Below are 18,420 nucleotides of genomic sequence, written 5' to 3'. Positions count from 1 at the left end.
TTTGGTGCCTCGCGCGGCAGAAAAGTGAAGATGCACTTGTTGATGATCACGTGACGTTCTACTGGTGTACGCTATTAATTGTCTCTATATTAGAGTTGAAATGCAACACTCTTTTTATTAGAATCTTTTCTGAGTTAAAAGATGCAGATATGCCTTTGTTTGTTCTGAGCAGAACAGTGGCGCTGCCTTTACTTGACGTATGATCCGGTGCTCATGAGTGGCAGCATAAACGTTGTTAGCTGAGGGCCTAGCGGCACCTCCCGATGAGTTGGAGAAGTATGAGGATTGCCTTGTGGCCTCAGTGATTAGCTCCGGCAATGCATTGCCGGAGCTAATTGCGGAGGCTGTGAGCGCCTGGCTCACGAGGCAGTAAAAGGTCCTCACGTGACGATGAGCGCTCGGAAGACTTATTTTACTTGCTTTTTATATTCATAAATGGTTGAAAATATCAATATGAAGGTGATTAACCACAGTTCCACTCACTTCTGTGAAAGTAAAACCTTGAGCGTAATGCGACGAAGGCTGTCGGCATCGCTATCGCTTCACAGTGTTGCTGGAGGACGCCTATGTATGTTTCAGAGGCTTTTCATTTCGAAAAATACTGCTTATAAAATAACCATGTGCTTTTGGGATCAACCGCTGCAGCTACAAACACTACGAAGGGTGAGCTTTCTGTTGCGCTGTAAAAATCTGGGTCGAGAAAAATCGGTTGTCGGTCCCTTTAACACACAGTGACCGACATTTTTGTTCAAGAACTTAACAGAATTTCATACTTTGTGCTTATTCGCTTTCAGTAAAGTTTTGCTTCTAGGTTGCACTTTGTGGTCTGCATCATCCAGGGAAACACTTGAAAGCGTTATTTGCTTGTCTGATTTGGACATCTATAGCCGGGTACAACTTCAGAAGGCAGCGGCATTTCCTCCTGAAAAGGCAGATGCTGCACCAATGGGCGCGCTCTCTAGACTGCCGTCATGAGCTCGACGGCCGGTGACTGCCATCCGCCTCACAAACGGCACTATTTCTTTAGTCATGGAGGTACTCGGCGATCGTGCTTCGGTCATCTGGACGGGGTCTCACCTGCCTTCTTAAGTTGTATCCGTCTATGGTTGCCTGCACTCCGTAAAGCAGGTTGCTTCTGTGATAACTAGGTGCTCTTAGGGTGATGCTTTCCGCTCACTTCATTCAATCTTAACATTGGGTGGTGCTTACGGTGGTGCTTTCTGCATCAGTTCATCCAATTTTAACAGTAGGTACCAAGCAGGATTACAGACAGATTGAGGACTTGAGCTAGTCAGTGCATACTTGTAATGGGAACAGTGCACAAAGACAAGGGACGGAGAAGATAGTGCTATTATGTACTCTCACCACTCGGTTTTCTGCATGCAGTACCTCGGCAGCCAAGGCCGATGGAGAGCCGGTGGGTGCCGCGGCCTTCCTGGTCGGTCCAAGTGGGGTGAAGAACATTGCCACCGAAATTGACCCCACGTTCAGCCGTCGAAAGCCGTCTCTGGAGCGTCAGGGCAGTGGACGACGCAGCAGCTCACGTTCTCCTCACGACACGCTGGACCCTCTTGGGGCTACAGCCGACGCCATTACACCTCCCGGAACCGTCGCAAGTGCCACAAGCACCATAGGTGGGCCAATGTTTTGAACTTGGAGTAGCCACTTGACAGTTGTATTGCTCAGTCACGGGAGGAGATTACATAAGGTGACATTAGGTTTGGAATTTGCAAGACCAGCTAGGTGAAGCACAAGATACACACATTACGCAGTTATTTTCCTTGCTCTTCATCTTAGTGCTCACCGTACGAGACCTGAAGTATGCTACACCAACCAGCCTGAGTTTGTCTTATTGAAAAGCATTAGGTTCGATTCAGTGTAATCCGCTTGTACTTACATTGTAGCAATACCAGCTCAGGTTTGTGCTTCTCTGTTAGAACGTTATTGTTATTGTTATTCCTCATATATATCCTAAAGATTTCGCGAACTGTCTCACTTCCACAGAATGCCTTCCATGTAGGCTTGTGCGAATACTAGTAAATTTTAGGTCCGAAGCGAATTCGAAGCGAATAGTGATTTGGTCGAAGCGAATTCGAATAGTTTATGTCACATATTATAAAGAAAAATGAGCATATCTGTCATGACCCAACTAGCCAGTGCAATATTTTTAAAGTTGACACAAGGCATATGCATATGCCATTCTTTTTGGTTCAAAGGGAAGTGGAAGCAACTTTGAGTAGTAGTAGGATTTGAATTTCGGTAGAATGCAAGTGATAACCTGTAAAATATGTTACGTTTTAAAATTTACTATACTTAGAGCATATAAGCCTGTATGTGTAACAAGCTTCTAAACTTAAAAAATGATGAATTGATGTGAGGGTAATACAGTAAAGCCTCGTTAATTCGCACTCTGTTATTTTGAAATCCCGCATAATTTTTCTGCGGATATTTCTGCAGGATTTCTTCGGCCCCGTATTTTGCAATGTAAATTTGAGTGGATAATTTGAAGCTGCGGTCAGTACCAGCTCGGTTAATTCAAAAAGTTTGGGTGCCATGTGCCAATTCCCCGATCCCGATTTAGCCGCAAATCTGCAGAAACGATGGCCCTTAGGAGCCACAAGGCAATGCAGTGTAGCGATACTAATGAGTGACAAGTGAAGCATCCCAGCCTCGCTGCTGCCAGCGCAAGAAAAAAACAAAACAAAAGGCGGTCTCGTGGTCAGCCGAAATGTGCGCCTGCAGAAAAGAAGACGTGCTTCACTGCAACACAGCGGTGACACGCGGGCAGCATGACGCATGCTTCTCTCAACGTCAGCGCGTCATGATTTACCCATTCTTTCTGGGAAAATAGAGAAATTAGTAAAGGTCGGGTCTGACGAAATTCGCGATGTATGCGAACCTCCGATTGGCGGTTGTTCCGGCAATTCGCGCACTTGCACTGCTGGCAAAGTACTTGCCTACAACACCTACTTCGAAAACTCAGTTTGAAAACTTCAATGATCATCTTTTCCACCCAGAACACATCGCGAATTCCGTCACACTAGTCATTATGAAATTCTTTATTTTGCCAGAAAGAATGGGCCAATGGTCGCATCAAGACGCGCTGACGCTACGAGGAGCAGGTGACATGCTGCTTGCGTGTCACTACTGTATTGCAGTGAAGCACGTTTTTTCCGCAGGCGCGCATTTCAGTTGACCACGAGACTGTTTTTTTTTCTCTTTTTTTTTCTTGCGCTGGCAGCAGCGAGGCCCACCGTTTCCCCGGTTTAGCGGCAAACTAGCAGTCACAGCAAACGACCACCTCTGATTACTTTCAGTAATTAAAAGTTCTTTGCATCCCGCTTTTTGTATGTTTGGTTCATTCAAAAACCCGCATAATTAGATTTTTCACAGTCCCAGTGACTTTGAATTTACGAGGTTTTACTGTATGTTCATTTAACCTTGAAGCGGGGCTTCGCGGCAGTGCGGATTTCTCGTGGAAAGGTGTATTCACGGTATAGCACACCTCCACTACAGTAAAACCACCTTTACAGGGGGTTACATGTGGTTTATATATATGTCTATTCGTTCATTTCGAATACTTCGAAATTTCCTAGAATTTAAATTCGTTTCGAAGCGAATTCGAATACTGTAATATTCGTTCGAATATTCGAAATGCTCAAATATTCGCACAAGCCTACTTCTGTATGCGAATGATGCCACTGTTTAAAGGGTACCAGGCCACGTAGCAAATTTTAGTTAGACGCTGGAAGTTGTTGCGTGGCGAATAAAGAGCAGTAAGCCGCAAGAATTTTTCAAACCAGTTCATTACGAGCTGAGAAAAACAATAATTTGTTGCGGCGCGAAACCATGATGCGAGGAGGCGAGTTTCAAACCCTTGCCACTCGCCCCGTGTAGCCTTCGCAAGCCAAATCCCTTCCCTGCCCTCTTCACTTGACACATTCGCGTGAACACGTCATGCGCATGCATGGTCACGTGCGCATGACGTGCCCGAGCCAGCCCGAGCATTCGAGCGGCGTTGCATGGCCGCTACCATTTTTTTTTTTATGAAACGGCCGTGAGCGTTTTGTTGGCGTTCTCTGTGGTGTACTGCCTGTTTCTGCGGTACGGGCATGAAAGCTGCAACATTTGTACGGGCACGAGAGTGGCGGTATCATGAGCCAGTGCCGCATTAACGTTTACTTGGACGCGGTAGAATAAATTAGCATAACGAGTGCTCGAACGCGCCAGAACATTACTTTCGTTTCCAGGGCTGGCGTCTGCTCGATGCGCTAACTGCGGGGACACGAACGCATGGGAAAGGGAGGCACATTAGCCTCGCATCTCGCTGCAATTCCCCCCAAAAAATGAAAAAGACGCACACATTCCCTTTGTGTGTCGCATTATTTCTCTCAAGTTTTATTAATCTATTCAAGCAATAAATTACACAGACTACACATGTTGTGTCAAATAATTATCGCAGTGTCACGTGCTACTGTTGGCGATGGCAGAGCACAGTCGTCTACGTAGAGGAGTGACATCACAGCACTATCATCTACGTAGGGCCATTTTCTCATGTACGTGATCCCCTCATTCTCTAAAGCGCGCTCCCGCGAGAGGAAGGGCAGGCAGCGTTCACCTTGAAATTTGACCCATTTCCGCGGCGCGTAGGGTTGCAAATTTCGGCAGACGTGATCGTGAACGCCCAGTGTATGCATTGCGCTCGTTAGCTCAAAATTGTCAAACCTGGTGGGGGGCCCTTTAAGATTGTGGAAATCGAGCGCGCCCTCCCCTTTGGCGCCTCGTTCCCCAGCTAGCGCGTGTGTCGGCCCCGCGCGGCTCGAGCGCCGGGGACCGCCGTTAATCGGCAGTATGGCAACCATGGCGGCAGCGCCAGGCCTCTTTGTCTGGTGCGAGCCATGCGTCGGCTTCCCGGCGTGCGGGCACACGTCCGGGCATGCCTCGACATGCTCACATGCTCACGCCACCAAGCTAGCTTACGTCACTGTGCAACGCCTGTCCTCATTGGCCGCCAGTGACAACCCCCTTCCCCCTTGAGCTCGCTTCTGTCTGGCGCGGGCTTGCCTGCGTCAGATGCTCTCAGGCGTACTACAGCAGCGCGTCAACCTCTCGTGCCAAAACAGTGGCTGGTTTGCCGTACCGTGCACTGCCATTGTAAATGGAGGCTGGGTGAGGCAAACAGTGGACATGTTAACATGTGATGAAACATGGCAGCACACATGAAATGGTCTATGCACTCCAACATGGCTATATTCGATGGACTGCTTTGACAATATGCGACATATTTCTGTTGTCCAATGTTCTGCCCATACTTTCTTGCGCTCACATTTCAGAGTACGGCTTCAACTGCATTATTCCACTACTGCTTTTACCCAGAGAAGCAACAACATTTAGAATGAGTGAAAGCCCTACTTTCATTTAGCTGCTTTATTTGGTTGCCAGGAGAAAAGCGATGATTGTAGTAGCTTGGAGGGGCTCATCTGCTAGAATCATTTCCAGTGTGGAGTACTCATTGCTGCTGTCATAATGGGCCTCTTGCTTTTCACTCACCCTGGGCTTCACATGAACTTAAGGGCTGATTAAAGGAAATGCCCTGGTGATCAGTGCCCAACTTATTATGTTCCTGAAAAGTTTAAATGGTAGTTGATGGAGATGAAGGCAACACATCTTATAGTATTTCTTCTAAGGCTTGTAGTAGTTGTACCAACACAAGTGGCAAAGAAGAAATTCTATGGTAGTGCTCTTGAGATAGCAGTGCTGCGGTATAAATTGGAACACACATGAGTACTACACGATATATTCTAGTTGAGGAGCAAGTGCAGTGGAGCAGGCCATGTAGTTTGCAGTAGCCAGTGGTCTGCTACAAGCAGTAACATAATGAGCGCTAAATAGGGGTGTGCGAATATTCGAAATTTCGAATATTTTTCGAATAGTGTTTGCTATTCGATTCGATTCGCACTGAAATTTTACTATTCGAACTATTCGAACTTCCCAAAAACAAATGCAGTCATCGTCCGGTTGAAAGTGACCCCTTCAGATTTTCAATATGCTTCCCCTCATTACATTCTCGTATTGCGGCAAAGCTGCCTTTCAAGCTCCGTTACGGTCGAACTTAGCCAAGAGACAAAGTCCGGTTGGAAGTGGTCCCTAGATTTTCAATATGCTTCACCTCATTACACCCCCGTATTGCGGCAAAGCTGCCTTTCAAGCTCCGTTACGGTCGAACTTGGGCAAGAGACAGTCAACGTCTGATTGGAAGTGGTGCCTAGATTTTCAATATGCTTCACCTCATCACACCCCCGTATTGCGGCAAAGCTGCCTTTCACGCTCCGCTACGATTGCAAATGTATTAACTCAAGAAAACGCTGGTTCCAATATGGAGATTAAAGATGTGGCAGAGTTGGGGGCTCATTTAATGCTGTTTTAGACCTGAAATTTGGGCAGGAAGTCCGAAAAATCGGACGCAGAAGCTTTTTAGCATCCAAAATTTCAGATGTTCTTATATATCGACGTCTACGAGGCAGATTTGGAACTCCGGACTTGAAGGGAGCACACCCTTGTCCGCCACATCAGTTGGCCTTCCACAGCAGTTGAAAGAGGAGGAGAGGCTGAGGAAATGGCATCTCTGCCTATCACGTGTAAAGTGTTGTCGGCAGCACTTTGGTTGCACCAAATCATGTACATAAATACAATTCGGCCTCTACATTGCCTCACTCTTGATAAGAAAGACAACTATGAAATATGACCCCACCAGCGCTTCATCAACCTAGCGAAAAGAAACACTTTCATGTTGCTATCTCACAAGAACATACTTAGGGATTCTCTGCAACTTTTTCTGTAATTTGACTTCGAATTATTCGAAAAATGTTTGAGAAATATTCGAAAATTATTCGAAATTATTCGATTCGATTCGCACTCAATCTTTATTATTCGAATTCGCTTCGCACCCAAAGCTTTTCTATTCGCACAGCTCTAGCGCTAAGAAAAGGAAGCGATGAAGTATTGGCATAAGGAAATTTACTGCCATAAGGCGAGTTTACCTGGAAGGAATTGTTTCAGTTCTGTGGTGAACTTTTAAGTATACCATGATTAATTATAAGGACTGTGGGGGGTTGGGAAAGAACAGGGTCAGCTGTATTTACTCAAACAGTTCGCACAATACAAGGGGCAGTCAAAAAGTTCTCGGAATGGTGGTTCAGTGTGCTAATGTTACAATATCTTCAAAGTAGGATCTTTGCATGCAAACGAACTTGCTTCTGCCATTGTTGCAAGCAGCGGTAGAAGGCTTCTTTTGGAATCTGTCGCATTTGCTTTGATTTCCTTCATGTTTGCAACACGTGTCCCCATCAGGTCCGTTTTCAGTGTAGAGAACAGCCAAAAGTCACTTGGAGCGAGATCCGGAGAGTGTGATGGTTGAGAGATGGTCAGAATGTTATTCTCAGCAAGGAATTGCCACAAAAGTGATGCGTGGCCTGGCGAATTAAAGCGAATGCAACGGCCAAGCTCTTACAAATTCTGAAACCAGCCTTCTGCTGCTTCCAACAATGGCAGAAGCGATGGAGCAGGTGTGTGTGCATGCAAGGGCCCTACTTCGAAGACGATTAGGCAAGCATTGCCATAGGTCATAACATTAGCACGCTGAACCAGCATTTGGGAACTTTTTCACTGCCCCTCGCATTTGTGCCTGTGGTAGCTTTCACTTGTGACAAAGAGTCACGCATGCTGCCTGTTGATTAGATGAAAGTGACAGTGCAAGGTGTACGTTTTTATTTTGAAGGTGGATCAACGTCCAGTCCAGCGCTAGCAAATGCCTGTTATGTTGACCTGGATGATGGTGAAGGGGCCGTGCCTCCATACATGCCAATCCAGGGCCAGCGGAGGTCAAGTTCTTTCGAGAAGGGCAAGAAGGGCAAGAAAGCGAGGGACGCTTGCAAAACACAGTAGCTGCTCAACGAGATCCTCGCTGCACACTAGTTGACTCAGAAAGTTGACCCGTCCTGCGATTCCTGCCAGGTCTGCTGTCTAAGGGGAACCAGTGATGAATGCATCATCTTCTGGGGACTTCTGTACCGTGCAAGTGTGCTTTTGTAAAATTGCTTCTCATTGATGAGCTAAATTTATCATTACACTTGAGCAAAAGCAAAAACTTGAGGTAGTCTCTGCAGAGGTAGGGATACTGCTGCCACCATATGGATTGTGACACAACCACTGGCAAGATTTCATGCTCCTGTGTATGAGAAATTGAACGGCACAGATAACTCTTGTTGCCTCATTCCTTTCCCTGTGACATCTACTATTGTATTTAATTTAATCGCACCTTCAGGCTGTAGGCCGGTCACAGTGCAAGGAAGTTGAGAAGTCTTTTCAGTGCCTATTGCTGTTTTATGATTTTTAAAAGCGGGCACTTTTATAAAGGACAAAAGTTCTCTGCTGTCATAAAGTTTAGCTAGCTGTCATTTTTTTTTGTTTTGAACATTTGACTCATATTTGGCTTTTTCTACTTGCGTGTATGAATTACAAAGAACAAGTCTTTCTGTCCCCCCCCCCCTCCCCCCTTTTCTTTTTTACAATCTTAAGTTTTAGCTAGCAGAAAAGAAGTAACACTGGAGCCACTGATGTGATTCAATATTACAAACTCGAGTATTTTTTTTTTTCAGTGTAAGTAGGAGCACTGTACTGATGTTTTTCATGGCAGCTGCAAAACTTGAACTCATCAGTAGTATTGCATGCATATCTTCTCAATCCATCATATCCAAATATAGACAGTATCATGGCACGTTTGACAAAGCTCAGAGGCAGCTCCTTTTACTGTTGTGCCTGGGCTGGGAGTGAGCAGTACAAAGGGTATCAGCTGGTTGAACAGTGCTCCTTTAGCATTTTTTTTATGAGCGCTTCTTGGGGAGTGGTGAGATACCGCTCATCAGTCTAGGCCCAACTCAAGCATACACATAACCCATGTTTCTAAACTGAGCTAGTTTAGTACAGTTTACTGCTAGTCCCACAGTTACAGAAAAAAAGAGAATTACAGATATATACATATATATAGATATATACATGCCTCTAGTAACTGTTATGTAGTCCCAACATATAGAGAAATCGAAGATGCCAGTGGGTGCTCTTGGAGAGAGTGGCCCTCCCAAGGCTAGAGTGGTGCAAAGCAAAATGCACTGATCATCAAGACACAAGTTGTATTACCCTCCATAAATGCTACAGCACTTCAGAACAGAGTCAAGTATTTTGTTCAAACCTCAACGAGACAGCTGAAAAAGAAGGCACGTTGTTACGGTGAGCATGTGCACTATGAAAAGTGTTGTCATTTGACTTTCTCGCGCAACGGTGACTGTCGTCATTGACAGGTGCACTTGTCTCCTTTGTAATGTTACGACTAGTGCTTTCCTGGTGGCTTCCAGAGATGAAAAATTCGTGAACACAGGGAGCCTCCATCTTCCCCTGAACTTCTGCCTTTTCCTGGTGGCTACATTTACATGTGTACAGTGCAGCTTGCATTCCAAGCACATACCTCAAGAAGTAGCAGCAAGTTATTTGGTAGTGTTACTCTCAACAAGTTTATGGTACATTCAACTGGTAGCTTTAGAGCACTCTTGCAGTGTAGCTTGCACTTAGCTGGTCGAAAGCTCAGCACACATCCACCTGATTTATTCTGAACACCATGCTTCAGATAAGAGAACCGAAGCTGCTGAAGGGTACACATGTGGGTGGTTGGTTCATGATTATGAGCAGAAGACAGCGCTAAAAGATGGGACAAAAGAAAGAGCGCTCCCATTCTTTCAGGCAGCATATATATTGCGCACTTTTGCCAGTGGAAAAGTATATGTGTGGTGGAGTAGATATGCTGCTGCGTGAACGAATGACTACTTGGTTCTTTCTTTTTTTCCCGTCTCTTAGCACTGTTTTTTGTTTGGCGTGGGCAGCCTTTGTTCAGCAACAATGTCACTCTGCATTGCTGCAGACCAAGTGAGAGGGTGGTAGGAACCAATCAGACGTACTGTTGATATTCCGCACACTGGCCAGGGCATGTTGTGTAGTGCCACGTAGTCCAAGGGACACTCCAGTAGCACTGATCTCAGTCGCTAGACAGAGCATTTTATAAGACTCACTGCTATTATACTGTCATGCTAAAGATACTCCTAGTGTTTTCAGCCATTTCTGCTGCATCTTGCACCCATGTTACGTGCAACCTTTCTTGGTACAACCAGTATGCTGGGTATGCCCCTTTGCTGGAAACCTTGCGGCTGTCCTTTGGAACCTTTAGTGTAAAATACAGCTAATGTGTCACTGTGTCCATGCAAACTGTGTTCACTTGTGTGCACAAGAAAGAGTTTAAGACAATCAGACTGCAATAAGTCTACTCTGCTGGTGTGGCACATCATTTAAACGAAACATAACTGATACTTGCAATGCTTGTAGATACCCCTGCTGCTAAAAGGTTGTTGGTTACCAGTTGCATGTGAAACTGGCACAAGGAAAATGCTACCTTTCTTAAGCTTTAGTGACATTAATAATGCTGTGGACTAAACCGTTGTTACATTTTTAGGACAGAATTTTTCTTGCTTTGCTATGTTGCAATTGCATATACAGGGTGTTTTCAGCTAAAAAGCACCAAGTATTAAAAATATTAAACATAGGTGCTACGCATCTCCAATTAATGCAGTATTGTTCTGAGCCATATAGAGCACGTCAGAATATTTTTTCTAATCCACGAAGCTCAGTAATTAACAAAAATTGCTTAATGAACTTTTTAAATAATAACTCTAGAAAGAACTGTGGTATTTTTTAAAATTAGCGCGCTTTAAAGAAAGCCCGGAAAAAAATTAAGCAGGGGAGTTATCTCAACAAAGATAGAAAAACTCGATGTTCCTGAACAAGCGCTACAACTTTTGTATTGAAACCTTTTCTCTAGAGTTACTATTTAAAAAGTTCATTAAGCAACCTTTCTTAATTGCCGAGCTTGGCGGATTCAAAAAAAATATTCTGACATGCTCTATATGGCTCAGAACAATACTGCACTAATTGTAGACGTGTAACGCCTATGCTTAATTTTTTATTACTTGGTGCTTTTTAGCTGAAACACCCTGTATATTAAAGAACCTCACACAGATGTTTTGTTATAGTTTTGTGCATTGAATTATTCATTGTTGATCAAGTATTTGCTTCTGTACAGATAAGTTGTGAATAGTGCCTCTAAGAGAAAACTCATCAAGAGACAAGTGATTTACGTTTCTCTTCATGCATTTTGCATCACTACGCCGTTCACAGTATGTAGCAGCTAGACCCTTAAAAAGTCCCTGCAAATGAAGTTGTGTAATCTCACTAAAAAAAACCATTGAACATATATAATGCGACTCAATTATCACAGCTGTGCGATTTTCTAGCATTGAGATGCCACATCATTGCAGTGCATAATTTTCTTTTTTGGGCTACATTTTGTCTACATTTCTTTCTTTCTTCTATATTTAAAGTCATCAAAAGTATGTGATTTATTGCTTGAGTAAATATATATATACTTATTCTGCCCAGAACATTTTGTGTTGTCAGGTTGAACATTTGTGGCCTGTTTTACTGCCATACGACTCTTTTTTATATTTGTGTTCTTTTTGCAAAGAGACAAGTGTCACAATATCCCTTGAAAGATCTGTATTTTGTTCTTGAATTCTCATGACAGCTTGCAGGAGTGACTGACTTTAAGCAGCTTTGTTAAAGCTGTTGATTCCTTTATTTTTCTTCCTGAAAACATCTGCTGGGCTTTCTGAAAGAAGGGCCCAATGTGAAGACTGCCCAAAATAAATTGTATTTCTGAACCAAAACAAGAAGTGTCCTTTGTTTGTTTTATAACATACTTGCAACACTGAAGTGGCACCTAAGCATTGTTAAAACTGAAAGTGCAAAAGACACAGTCACGTAGATGAACGCTACAGCTGCAACGTCATCGTCCACAGTGTAGCCAAACCCAGGCACATTGCTGCCACCCACCACCAGGTTGTGTATCCTGTGCCCTCAGCCATGGCTGCAGGTGTTTCAGGACATTGTATATGTTTGCGAGTCAGGCCCAGTAACATTACCACATTCCACTCTTAAAGGCGAAGCATAAGTGTTCTCAAAGTTTTTGTTCTTTTCCTTTTTGTTTTATAAATGCAGTATTAAGAAGCATCTGCATATTAACATCCTGTAATCTTTTGTCATCACAATAAAACTGTTTCTGATCCACTTTTGTGATCTAGGCAACATTGCTAAAGCAATGAATTTCATCATGTGAATTATATAATACACAAAAGGAACATGGACACACTCCCAGGTAAGTGGATTTAAACAATTTTCGCGTAGTGAACTTGAGTGAATGACTTACATAAATTTTTTTTATTGCAGACTAGTGTAGCAAGCTATTACAGTATCATAGCATTGCATAAGACAAGGCATGTTGTTGTTCATCTTTGGGTTTCCATTATGGAGTAGCTGGTGCACGATGGTTTACCATTGGCATGTTAGGAGTGAACCTTTTCACACTGCAGATGGCAGGAAGAAATGTTCTCCTTATGGCACAGCACAAAGGTTGGGAGATACTTTGCAGAGGTAACACAAACTGTGTATATTTGAACTGTGTATATCTGTTTTAGCAATGCATTCTCTACCTATGAGGAAGTTGTATCTCGTTGAAGCTCATGTCTGTAAGCTTCCACTGGCGTAATTAAAGCCGTCTGCAACATCTTATTTGAACCATTGTTGTCAACCAATAGCAACTCAAAGTACAATGTGCACATGTTGCTTTGTCATTCAGGTGCTTACATACCACCTCAGCAGTTGGTTGTAAATAATGAATGCACTGAACAGCACCAAAATTGTTTTGTCTTAGCAAGCCTCAAGAACTAATTTTTTTAGTGAACTGCAAGTTTCACATTAAGTATGACACGCAGAATCATTGTCCGGACAGGGTCCTGTGACTTGTGCTACTTTTGCACAAATGCATCTGCGATAGCCATGGGCTCTTGCTTCCAGCACGAAAACTGGGCAATGCGGCTGATGGCGTCCAGTTGCCGGTTTTTCTTCTCGATGGCTTCGGTGGGTGTCCAAGTGAGATCCGACTCCAATCTGTAACCCCCTAGGAACTCGTGTGGACACTGGGGACCCCACTCCTGGCATAAACGGACAGAATAGACAAAGATTGCTCCTTGGTCTGAGTGGCGGCAATATAAAATCGTGGATTATTAAAGCAAATCTTAGCATTTCAGCCAACATGTTGTTTCCAATGCTGATTGCTCACTTACCTAAATTGTATGCTTCTCAAAGTTATTGTAGTCTCACCTAGCACATTTGGAGCAGCTAAGGTTCAGAGCAAGGCTTAAAACTTGAAGAATTTGCCTTTTTAACAGCCCAGCTGCTTTTAAATGTGTTATAGATGATGAGACTGGGTCTTTTTTTTCTCAGCAATTGTGTGCATTGCTTTTTTTGTTTTGTTTTTTAACTTAGCTTTATGTGCATTTGTTCCTATGACAATGACAACAAGAAAGAGTTTATGTTAAATGAGTGGCACACTGGACAAGTGAAAAATCTGATTAATTCTTGTCGAAGCTTGTCACCAGAAATGTAGAGAGGCTTTCTTCCTTAGTCCTCCCTGTCTATTCAATGGACAAATGAAGAAACCAAATAAATGTGTGCACTTATTAAGCATTAGTAAGCTCATCGTGTAATATTGTAAGTGCCTAACTCGCTGTAGAAATTATTGCAAACTAATTAAAATGACCATTGAAGCCATTACCACTGTAGCTTTTATTTCTCTGTAGCAGCCGTGCACTTTCCAGCCTACAATCCTATCGACACATGTGCTGATGAGTTTTATATTTCTGAAAGAGTTAAATGCTGGCTACACAGTCATACCAGTTGTAGCTCAGTTGCTAATGACACTCGGAAGTTATAAAAGAGGCCTAGGAGTTTTAACATCCCATATCATGAAAACACAAGTGATGAATGATGGCAAACATTAGTGTACCCTGCACTTTGAACAGGTTTCAGTGAAAGGCTTTTAACATTTCAGAGCAGCACAGTGGCTGGGAGGCACCACAATGGACTCCTCCAGTCTAGTTTAGACCATTCCACAATGCACACTGAAAGTTTGGTAGACAAGTGTTTCTGTCATCACCATGAAATACTTTCATGGTGATGACACTAAGAACCAAATTCGAAGCTTCTAAAATTGATGCAGAAGGACTGGTCGATGGGCAAGTTAGTAATCCATGACTACGAAGAACTGCGCGAAAAAACTGAGACAAGACACACGCACAAATGCAGACTAACACGCTTATGCGTGTGTCTTACTTGTCCAAGTTTTTTCATGCAGTTCTTCGTAGTCATAAAACTGATTCACTGGCACTCGCGTTAACCTATCAAACACACAGACATATAAAATTGCAATGGCTGCTTTCTTGCAGGTTTAAATTCGTTACGATGCAAGATGGTGCGCCCTGCACTCATTCCAGTGGTCTTACCTCTGGTTTGATCATGCTGAAGTACTCTTGACCATTTGGCCTTTTGTAGAGGTAGTACACTGATCCAGGTACTTTCTTAAAGTTACACGCAGCATGGTGAAGCCTGGTGTTAAGCTGAGCCTCCTCGAGGATACGGTGGGCCTGCTTTTGGAGAAATTGTACTTGCTCGGCTATCACAGTGAGCTTGTTGGAGACATTAGCCTTGATGAAGTCATCTGCCTGCCAGATAAATAGAAATGATGATTACAATAATTTTATAAGTTCTAAAAGATGTCATATCAAGATGCCAAAGCTATACAAGATAGAACCTTACAAAGCACATAAAATTCAAATAAGTGAACAAACGTCATGTATAAGCACTTGATCAAGATACATTTAATTTTCTGCAACTTTTGAGACTTGCACCAATAAGTTGATGGTCCAAGACCGCTTTTTTAGGACATATGTGATGCACTGACTTCCAGTTCACGACGACATGAACAGCGCGTGAAACACACAAGGATGAGTAACCGACGAGGACTAGCGCTGTCGAGGACAGTGCTAGTCGTCGTCGGTTACTCGTCCTTGTGTATTTCACGCGCTGTTCACGTCGTCGTGGAATACCAACTAGCCCAGTCACACACCTTGTTCCAGTTCACATCCTCCTCCGTTTGTGGTCAGCAACCGTACATGAAAATGAGCTACATTGGGCTGCAGTTTCCAACTGACAGCTTGCATGTAAGAACACCTCAACCATTCACAGTATCTACAGAGCTGCTGAGCGAGAGGTAAGCAGGTCACATTAATGTGCATGTTTTCAACATGCCTGTAGCTTACCAGTAAAATCTCATACATGTGTAGCTGATAGTAGCACTTGGGAGCACAAGCACCAACTATATCGTATTTGAAATTTTATGAATATGCTTCTTCTGCATATTGGACAACGATGCACACTACAGAGAAGACAGCCTGACACTTTTTATAATGAAGCAATTTTATGCCCTGTTTTTTTTTTATTTCCAAAGAATATTTATGTGCACATGCAAGAAAATTTTATGTGTGCAACTCTTAGTGAAATGCAGCATAAGTAAAACAATGACAGTGACAAAACAAAGCACAAGCCCAAGCATTACCAATATAACTCCAATGTTGTCTCGATCAATTTTTGACCTGTGATCAAGTTTAAGCAACGTAAGGGCTGCATTATGCAAAACTGAAGGGACATTTACTATAACACATAATGATGGGAATCAATATAGCTGAAGTCACTAAAAGTCATTTTAGTTATGAAGACTACCAAGCATGATTTTCCCCATAGATGTAAAAGATTTATTAGGCTCAAGAAAGTTGGAAAGAACATTAAGAAATTAGCTACCTCTCCTGCCATTAAACAGAAAGGAAAGAATAAAAATATATATGCTAAGATATACAGCATGTGCAATATGTGAGTGCAAAATGAAGCGAAGACTACGACAGAAATAAACAACAAACAATACAGACATGTTTAACCTGTCTACGTATTTTTACAGCTATGCTTGTCTTGATTTCACACTCTTCCTTATGATGACAAAACAAGGCACACAGATTCAATTAGTTTGCCGATTGTTACAACTTACTGTTTCAATTTGACGAGCCAGTTCGATGAGATCAGTACGAGGCATCTTTCTAGGAGGCATGCCAGGATGTTGACATACTTGCTGTTCCAGTGTATCTACACTGCATTCCATTGCTGTTCCTAGAAAAACCAGTGGCAATTCATCAAGGATGATGACGATCACAGGCTACCCTAGCTTAACTTGGCATGGTCATCTGGTACATTTTATGCAAGCTCTGTCAGAAGAACTGCTTGTATGGCATTCAACTGCCAATATTGCACATGGCTTTTTTTGAATAACTGGATGATGGCGATATAGGCAGCAGCTCATAAGTGCGACACTGTACCCAATATTGCATATTTTTTGTGCCAAATACAGTGCTACTTGGTGGAAAGCTATGGTTGGTAAGAGTTGCTGAAATAATATATTCGTTTATGTATATATCAATATATACCTAAAGATAGCATGCAATCAACACTGTGCATAAACATCCATCATCCTATCATTGGCTGTAACTGAACCAGCTTACATTCATACTGAGCAATTACAAGTAAACTAACACCCATCAGTTGAAGATGTTGTGCAGTTAAAATAGACTATGGTTAGAGGTTGCTGAAAAAGGAGTGTTGCTTGAGCCAACATTTGGACAAGGGGTGCCCAGATGAAGCCAAGTTCCCTTGTCAAAGTGCTGACAAGGGAACAAAAACGTTTAATTCACAAAAGTTCCCTTGTCATCACTCCTTTCCAATCAAGCTATCATCAAGCCTCCATCTTCCCCTGAACTTCCGTCTTGTTAAAATTAAAATAACAAGTGAACCGATTGAATGCAAACTGACATTTTGAAAACAATATTTATATCAGAAAATAACTTCACAACAATGAATTCCAGCTTCGTAGCTTGACATAAAGAGCGTCGCAAATTGTCTTCTACGGGCACTAAGCTGTCGCAAAGTACACAGGTGTAGGAAACAGTCACGGCTTTCGTTTTCTTAGGAGTACGTCCGTGTTCGGAACCGCCACTCCTTTAACCTTGTCTCGAATCAACGAGATGGTTCTCTCGTAAGCGTCTGTGACGAGCTGAGAACTTGAGCAACTCGGCTCGTTCTTGGGTGCCGAAGACCTTTCGCTGCTGGTGGCGTTCTGGCGCGGGGCGTCATTGAAGCTCAGTGGTTGATCGTTGTACAACGGATTCACGCATAAAGGCGATGACGAGACAGGCACGGTGCTTGACTGAGTCCACGAGTACTCTTGGCCGGCCCAAATATAAGAGGTCGGTGCGGAAGCGCGCTTTTCGGGAGGAAAGCCCACGGATTCACTGCGTCTTTTGCGACCTCGAGATGTAATCGGCCTGAAATGTTGCCCAGTTTTGAATGCGACGTACTTGCAACGGTCGATTATTTTGTGGCGAGTCTCGTCAAGCGTCTCGAACTCGGGCGCGTAGCAGACGTGCAACACAGTGCCGAAGAAAGATCTCTCGTCGAGTTTCTTCTTGGCTATCCTGGCCGACTGTACGCGGGCGAACTTCACCAGGTAGGTCTCGGTGAATTCTTCAGTGTCGTAGCCATCGACGGCATGAAAGTCATCGATGTCGCCATACTCCAGGCAAGCGTCCTTCAGGTCCTCGCCGGCACCAACAGCACTGACGTTGCTTATCAGCAGATAGCAGGACTCTTGGTTGATTGTGAACACTTTCACGGCAGTGGCTTTCCTACCTTGACGGTAAGCAGGCCTCGAACCACAAACATCTCTTCGAGCATGATGAGGACGCGGCCTTACGTCGCTTATGTGGCTTGTCATGTTCACTTATAACGACTTACAAAGCCGCGCGATCAATTGACATCAATACTATAAAACAAACAGAATTATACCGAACCTGTGACATCCATGCATTCGTCCATATTTGTGTGTGTTCGTTGTACTTTTGTGGATTGGATCGGCCACAGGCTCAGGTTGGCATGGATGTTCTTTGGCTTGGCTTTGTTCTAGCTTTGTTCACTTTTGTTTGTTTTTTGGTGTCGATGTCACTGAAGGTTCTGATAAGCAGCAAGCAGAGAGAGGAGAGATATGTGTTGCATATCTATCGTATTCTGTAGCAGTCTTTGGTATATTTTAACTATTGCTAATCAATTCATATTCAGACTCTTGTAAATAAGGCCTCTTCCAAATAAGACTCATCTAAATATAGCCATTTAAAAAAAGCGAGGCCGCCCATGCACACAATGGTGTTGCTTGACAGGGAAACAGATATCCTGAGGAGCTTGAATAACTTGTAGCAGCGGTAGTCATACACTCGTGGTATCGTCAGGAGCGGCCATCGACTCGACGGCATACATCACTGAGCAACGACA

At 43.5% G+C, this 18,420-nt stretch overlaps 3 protein-coding genes across 4 annotated transcripts in view; 1 reads left to right on the top strand and 2 right to left on the bottom strand.

Moving 5' to 3' along the window:
- The window catches only part of LOC119389382 (coiled-coil domain-containing protein 50), a 67,554-nt gene extending 55,723 nt beyond the window's left edge, over positions 1–11,831 (top strand). For both annotated transcript variants that reach the window (XM_037656613.2, XM_037656614.2), the window contains 2 exons: positions 1,387–1,634; positions 7,778–11,831. In XM_037656613.2, the coding sequence (XP_037512541.1) occupies positions 1,387–1,634; positions 7,778–7,944 (415 nt within the window). In that variant the 3' untranslated portion in view covers positions 7,945–11,831. The remainder of the gene's footprint in view (positions 1–1,386; positions 1,635–7,777) is intronic.
- A 516-nt stretch (positions 11,832–12,347) lies between these two features.
- LOC119389386 (uncharacterized protein C1orf50 homolog) lies at positions 12,348–18,043 on the bottom strand. Its single transcript, XM_037656617.2, has 4 exons — positions 17,946–18,043; positions 16,094–16,212; positions 14,499–14,717; positions 12,348–13,148 (listed from the first exon to the last, which is right to left on the bottom strand). The coding sequence occupies exons 1-4, from the start codon at positions 17,968–17,970 to the stop codon at positions 12,963–12,965; spliced, it is 549 nt and encodes a 182-aa protein (XP_037512545.1). The 5' UTR covers positions 17,971–18,043; the 3' UTR covers positions 12,348–12,962.
- Positions 16,905–17,951, bottom strand: LOC119389385 (RNA-binding protein 48). Its single transcript, XM_037656616.2, has one exon. The coding sequence runs from the start codon at positions 17,867–17,869 to the stop codon at positions 17,045–17,047; it is 825 nt and encodes a 274-aa protein (XP_037512544.1). The 5' UTR covers positions 17,870–17,951; the 3' UTR covers positions 16,905–17,044.
- Positions 18,044–18,420: the final 377 nt, after the last annotated feature.

The sequence above is a fragment of the Rhipicephalus sanguineus genome, chromosome 4, assembly GCF_013339695.2.
Source record: "Rhipicephalus sanguineus isolate Rsan-2018 chromosome 4, BIME_Rsan_1.4, whole genome shotgun sequence".
Classification (NCBI taxonomy): domain Eukaryota; kingdom Metazoa; phylum Arthropoda; class Arachnida; order Ixodida; family Ixodidae; genus Rhipicephalus; species Rhipicephalus sanguineus.
The sequence above is the reverse complement of the archived record's forward strand: the minus strand, read 5'-3'. Positions and strand labels throughout refer to the sequence as shown.